At 37.0% G+C, this 6,365-nt stretch overlaps 1 protein-coding gene across 1 annotated transcript; it reads left to right on the top strand.

Annotated features, from left to right (window-relative positions):
* The first annotated feature begins 704 nt into the window (after positions 1-704).
* On the top strand, positions 705-1,646 carry LOC113890417 (olfactory receptor 10K1-like). Its single transcript, XM_027538305.1, has one exon. The coding sequence runs from the start codon at positions 705-707 to the stop codon at positions 1,644-1,646; it is 942 nt and encodes a 313-aa protein (XP_027394106.1).
* Positions 1,647-6,365: the final 4,719 nt, after the last annotated feature.

Raw genomic sequence — 6,365 nt, 5'->3', positions numbered from 1 at the left:
TGCCCACTGCTCTAGTTTCAGAATTTCCAGAAGTGTTTCTAATTCATCTCTTCTTAATGTTAGAAACAACATTAAAGGCTTCTCTTCTATTTTCTTATTGTTTTGGATGTTGACATAAAATTATAATTAATAGTTGACAAAATGGATATGCTATTTTTACCATTATTTTTTAGCATATAATAAGTTGTCAATAAGTACAGATCCCTTCACCCTTTTGCTCAGAGATCATCTATTTCTTCTTTTTCCTTCCCATTTTATAGTTGATAAACTGAAGTTCAGATACTGTTTCTGAACATTTCTCATTCTTTTATTCCACATTGTGATCAAGTTCAGATAGCTGAAGTTAACCATATTTTTCACTTTTGAAGAGTTGACTTTCTTGGGCTTCTGGTGAGCAAGAAAACCACAATAATCCATAAGTAAGGTACAAGAGAAAACTGTTAGGCAAATCTTTAATCCTTGCCTGGAGAGATAATGTGTTCATAGCCTTGGGAAAAGTCTACTCATTGGTTGTCAGTTATTCTGTTCCATATTTAGCCTTAATTCTTATTTTGGCAGACTATTTTGGAGGGAATGTATGAGTTCCATCAAACATCTGGAGATGCCTGCCACCTGCAGACTTTGTGCTGAGTTCCCCATGCCTTTCTCCATCCCTGGATCCTGGCCTGTGGCTCTGGCTCTGGCTCTCCTGTATAGCAGTGACCATGGAGTGGGCCAATGAGACCTTAGTGACAGAGTTCGTCTTCCTCGGCTTCTCATCTCTGGCTGGGCTGCAGCGGCTGCTCTTTGTTGTCTTCCTGCTTGTGTACTTGTTCATGCTGGGCACCAATGTCATCATCGTTTCTACCATTGTGCTGGACAGAGCCCTCCACACCCCCATGTACTTCTTCCTTGGTGTCCTCTCCTGTTCTGAGACTTGCTACACCTTCGTCATTGTACCCAAGATGCTGGTTGACCTGTTGGCCCAGAAGAAGACCATTTCTTTTCTAGGCTGTGCCATCCAGATGTTTTTCTTCCTCTTCCTCATTTGCTCTCACTCCTTCCTGCTGGCAGCCATGGGTTATGATCGCTATGTAGCCATCTGTAACCCTTTGCGCTACACAGTGCTCATGGGTTTCGGGGTGTGCGTGGGACTAGTGGCTGCTGCCTGTGCCTGTGGCTTCATAATCTCACTGGCCACCACCTCCATGATATTTCACCTGCCATTCCACTCCTCCAACCAGCTCCATCACTTCTTCTGTGATGTCTCTCCAGTCCTCAAGCTGGCATCTCACCAATCGTATCTCAATCAGTTGGTCATATTTGTGCTTGGTGTGTTTGTCTTGGTTATTCCACTGTTACTTATTCTGGTCTCCTATGTCCTCATCATCTCTGCCATTCTAAAAATCCCATCCTCTGTTGGAAGATACAAGGCTTTCTCTACCTGTGCCTCCCATCTCATTGTGGTAACTGTTCATTATGGTTGTGCCTCTTTCATCTACTTAAGGCCCAAATCCAATTACTCTTCAAGTCAAGATACCCTAATATCTGTATCTTATACCATCCTCACACCGTTGTTCAATCCAATGATTTACAGCCTGAGAAATAAGGAATTCAAATCAGCCCTTCAAAGAGCAATGACCCATACTTCATATTCTATTAATTAAGGAGCCAAATTTTAGCTATTCAGTTAACTGTAGACCCTTTATGTGTCTGGTAATATGTGTACTTTCACATTTTTCGCAAGTGTAGAGCACACTGTAACATGAGAATATTTTCATATTCAGAGAATGAGGATCAAAGATGTTAAAATATTTTGACTTTCTGCCATCAGTGATACTCTAAGAATGTTGTGCTGATGTGGGAAACAGTTACTCATTTCTGGAACAAATTTCATTATATTTCACAGCTGTGAAATAGATTGACTATTCAAAAACAATTATATAAACTGATAAGAGCAAATGTACACCCAAGCTGTTGTGAAACAAAATAAAGGATACCTCATTTAAAAAGGAGTCAGAAGGCCAGAGAGAGACCTTGCACATTGCAATTTGACTTCATTACAACACTCACCATGAAGACATCAGAAACAGACCTCAACAGGAAGAATATTCCTCTCCCAGAAACAATCCAGGCAAAGGGAAATGCTGCACTGTCCAAAACTCTCACTTTGCTTCAACTGACTTTCATTGAAAACAACTCATCTCAATTTCCTCACTTTTCTCTATAAAGTAACCTTTAACTTTTTTGTTTTAATTGTTAGACTTGCCTATGGCTTTTGCTAAAGCAAGCTTGTCTCAAATGGCAATTCTCCATTATTCCCAAATAAACCCATTTTGCTGATAAAATAATGAATTGGCTGTTTTATTTTATTTTTTTAGAACAACACTGTCCAGTTCCTTGGAACAGTAGAAGATAATCTTACTACTCTCTCACCCCCCTACTCTCAGTTCTGCCTTTCATGAAAAACTAAGGCAATTTTGGTACTCTTCATGTTTGAGAAAACCCTAGTAATCCTTTTCAGTTCCTGATCCATCCACCTCAACCTACGTATTGAAATGTCTTTGCTTTTCCATGAGATTGTTTTGGTCTTCCTTTGTTTGTGTTTGGAACCTCACTATGGAGTCTCCTTCCTATGTGTATGCATATCCTTCCTGTACTCTCCTGTCTTTCTGCCACATTCATTCCCTGCACATCATATCTATTGTTTCTCTTCCAAGAACCTACTAAGATTGCATAATTGCTGAAAAATCTCAGATAATCTAAGAAAAAAGGGTTGAGTCCGTGTTAACAGTATAAAGAGCAAGAAGGCCCTAATGACCAGAAAATCCATGAAAATACCCTCAATGACTTCCCTTTCCCTACAAGACAAAGCCAAGAATCCTCTGTTAGCAAGAATTTATCACCTAGTCTTTGCCTATCTCTCTGACATTTTTGTTTCTAACATGATTACTATCCATTTCTCATACGTGTCTAGTTGCGCCCTATTTGATTATCCTCCAAGTGCCATTCTGTATTCTGCTATGTTTCCTCACGGGCTCCTTTTCTGTGGAATAGCTCCTCTACTCTATGTAAATTGCATATTTCAAGATAGTCTGAGTGGCTCTCTCACTTTCTCTCTAAAGCCTTCGTTGCTTCCTTATTTCAATCTTCCCTTGATAGCAGACTCTGCCTTGTGTTCTTACAATCATCAAGATCTATTGTTATTATACCTTTTATTATTTCAACAAATGTTTGTTCATTGCTTAATATTACCAGATACTATTTTAGCTTCTTGAAATCAACAATAAATAAATATGTGTGGTCTTTGCCCTCTAGAACTATATTCTGGTTTGAAACAGTCTTATTAAAGAGGTAAATTCAGGGGAAAATAATTTACCACACATTGAACTGTCATTTTAAAATAAAAACTGTACATTTTGGGGGGCAGGGTAGATAATAAAATAAATGTAATTCAGATTGAATGGTGTGGAGATGACTTCTCTGAGAAATTGATGGGTAACTTATAATTTGAAGGATAAATAGGAGTCACCAGGTAAAATGGATTATTTGGGTAAATACTTTCAGATTTAAGGGACAACATATACAAAAACTCTCCTAGCCAGAAAGAGCTAGGAGAGTTGGAGGCAGACAAAGAGGTCAACATAACACATTTTGTTTATCTCTCTGTACAATGAATTTGAATTTCCTGAAGGCACAGATTTTACATTAAACACAACCTTGTCAACACTGTTCTTCGTATAATGCCTGGAACCAAAGAGTTGTTTATATATTTAATTTCCTTGTCCATCCTTCCATCTTTTGCTGCCAAGATTGCTCAGCCACCTTCATGTCCTGTCTTGGTGAATGTTAGCTCATCTCATCCACTCAGGCAGCCAAGCACCTGAAAGTGACTTCATGACTCTTTTTTGGTTTTTTCTTTCTACACCACACACTGGCTCAGCTACTAAATCCTATCGGTTTTGTGGATTATAAGTTTTTCAGTCATATTCCTTCTTCATTTCCACAGTCTCATCCTGTCTCAATTGAATCACTTCAAGAACTTCAAAACAGTAGTAAGCAGAACAGCTAAAATTAACACAGGTCTTTAGTTATTCTTAGTCTGGTTCTCCTCCCGTCTTATAAGGCTTTGACCCACTTGTTCTTGATCTCCTTTGAAACATAGTTCTTTAAATGTGGGAGAGAGGCAGGATTACAAGAGGCTTCCAGACCCTCCAGATAACACTTTACAAAATGAATCTAGGGCCAATAGTAGGGGCCAATGCTCTCTTGAAGACCTCATCTCAATGGCCAGAATGTCAGTCTAGGACTCTTCATCTGTGTTTTGGACTTTGGCTTTCTCCTGTTTTTTCATTGACACTATTCTGAGCTGAAGAAAACTTTTCCTTCAGGAGAAGGATAGGAGTCAAACACAGAAATACTCCTAATTTGTAATTTTATTTCCATGGCAATAATTTAGCTTAATTCTGTTAGAAACTTATGTTCTTAACCAAATCTGTCCAAATCAGTCATTTAATCAAATGATGCTTTTGTTCATAAAGGGACGGAGTGAGGTATCATGAAGGAATCTGCATAAATTCAATCTGAATATTAAAAAATATCACTCAATAAACTACGCATTGAGAGTCCTGTAAAGGAAGAGACTCACAAATTTCTATTTCAAACAATTTAGAACTGAAAGTTTGAAAATATAATTTGTGTCTTGCCCTGAAAACTGTATGTACCCTATCTGTACCCCATTCTTCATATCTGTAAATAATAAATTATATATCTTGTCATCTTATATTTTATAAGCATTTTAATTTAATTTAATATTTTTACTCATCCAGCATTCTTGTTCAAATTGACTTTCTTTTAAATGTACACACCAATTTTAACTAAATCCTTGCATTAATATTTAATTACAAGGTTTGATATACTCAAATTTTCTAATGCAGTTAAAATAAATATAAAAATTGAAATAAAACAGGCTCATTTGTATACCTCTCAAATGTAATGCTGGCCATTACATTTGGGGAAATCCTCCTGTATATTACTTTGTCTGGCAATAGTTTCTCAATTCCTGTTTGTTGTTGTTGTTATAATTAACATACAAAATTGTATTTATTTCAGGTGTACAGTGATGCAATATACTTTAGGGACTAATCACCAAAATAAGTCCAGTTATCATCTATCACTGCACAAACATGCTACAGTATTATTGACTATATTTTTATGTGGGTACATGACATTCCTGTGACATTTATTTTATTGATATACATGAGTCTGAGCAAGCTCTAGGAGTTGGTGATGAACAGGGAAGCCTGGTGTGCTGCAGTCCATGGGGTCACAAAGAGTTGGATATGACTGAGTAACTGAACAGAACTGAACACCCTTTATCTGTTTTGTCTGTCTATTCTCCTGCCTGTTCTTTGGAGACCATCAGTGTGTTCAGTATATGTGATTCTGTTTCTTTTTGTTTCGTTTGTTTGTTTTACTTTTTATTTTCCTCATGTAAGTGAAATCAAGTATTTGTTTTTCTCTGTCCTTATTTTATTTAACAATTAGGTCCATGTTGCTGCAAATGATATTTTTTATGGCTGAGTAATATTCCATTGCATTCATGCAATGTTCATTCATCAGTTAACATTTAAGTTGCTTTTATATTTTGGCTATTGTAAATAGTTCTGCTGTGAGCATTGGGGTCCCTGTGTCTTACTGAGTTAGTGTTTTTGTATCTTCAGGGTGTACACCCAAGAGTGGAATTGCTGGGTCATATGGTAGTTCTGTTTTTAGCTTTTTGAAAAACCTCTATACTGTTTTCCACAGTGGTTATAACAGTTTACATTCCCACTAACAGTGTATGAGGGCTCCCTTTTCTCTGCATCCTCACCAGAATTTGTTAGTTGTTTTGATAATAGACTTTCTGACAGGTGTGAGGTAATATTTCATTGTGTTTTTCATTTACATTTCCCTTGTGATTAGTGGCACTGAGCATTTTTTTCACGCACCTCTTGTCTATCTTCATGTCTTCCTTGGAAAAAAAAGTCTATTAAATTCTTCTGCCCATATTTTAATCTTAGTTGTTTGTTTTTTGATGTTGAGTTGTATGGGCTGTTTATATATACTGTCTATTAACCCCTTATAATATGATCATATAATTAGGGGCATAATTTTTCTTTCATAAAAATACTTTGCAATGGTGGAAGAAGGGCCACCTTGGTCACTCTTACACACTAGTTATGGATTAATTACATTCATATTGTACTTTTTAATTACATAAAACTACAATAAAAGGTAAACCTGTGGACATCAGACTCATCCATTTAGTGCTTCTAAGGTGGAATCTTCATGGAGATGGGGTCTGTGCTAACCTAGAAACTAAAGAATTTCTCAGTCAAAAGGGC

Source organism: Bos indicus x Bos taurus, chromosome 3 (assembly GCF_003369695.1).
Source record: "Bos indicus x Bos taurus breed Angus x Brahman F1 hybrid chromosome 3, Bos_hybrid_MaternalHap_v2.0, whole genome shotgun sequence".
Classification (NCBI taxonomy): domain Eukaryota; kingdom Metazoa; phylum Chordata; class Mammalia; order Artiodactyla; family Bovidae; genus Bos; species Bos indicus x Bos taurus.
The sequence above is the reverse complement of the archived record's forward strand: the minus strand, read 5'-3'. Positions and strand labels throughout refer to the sequence as shown.

Coding starts and splice junctions, on each gene's coding strand:
- LOC113890417 (XM_027538305.1), top strand. CDS start 705: ATGGAGTGGGCCAATGAGACCTTAGTGACAGAGTTCGTCTTCCTCGGC.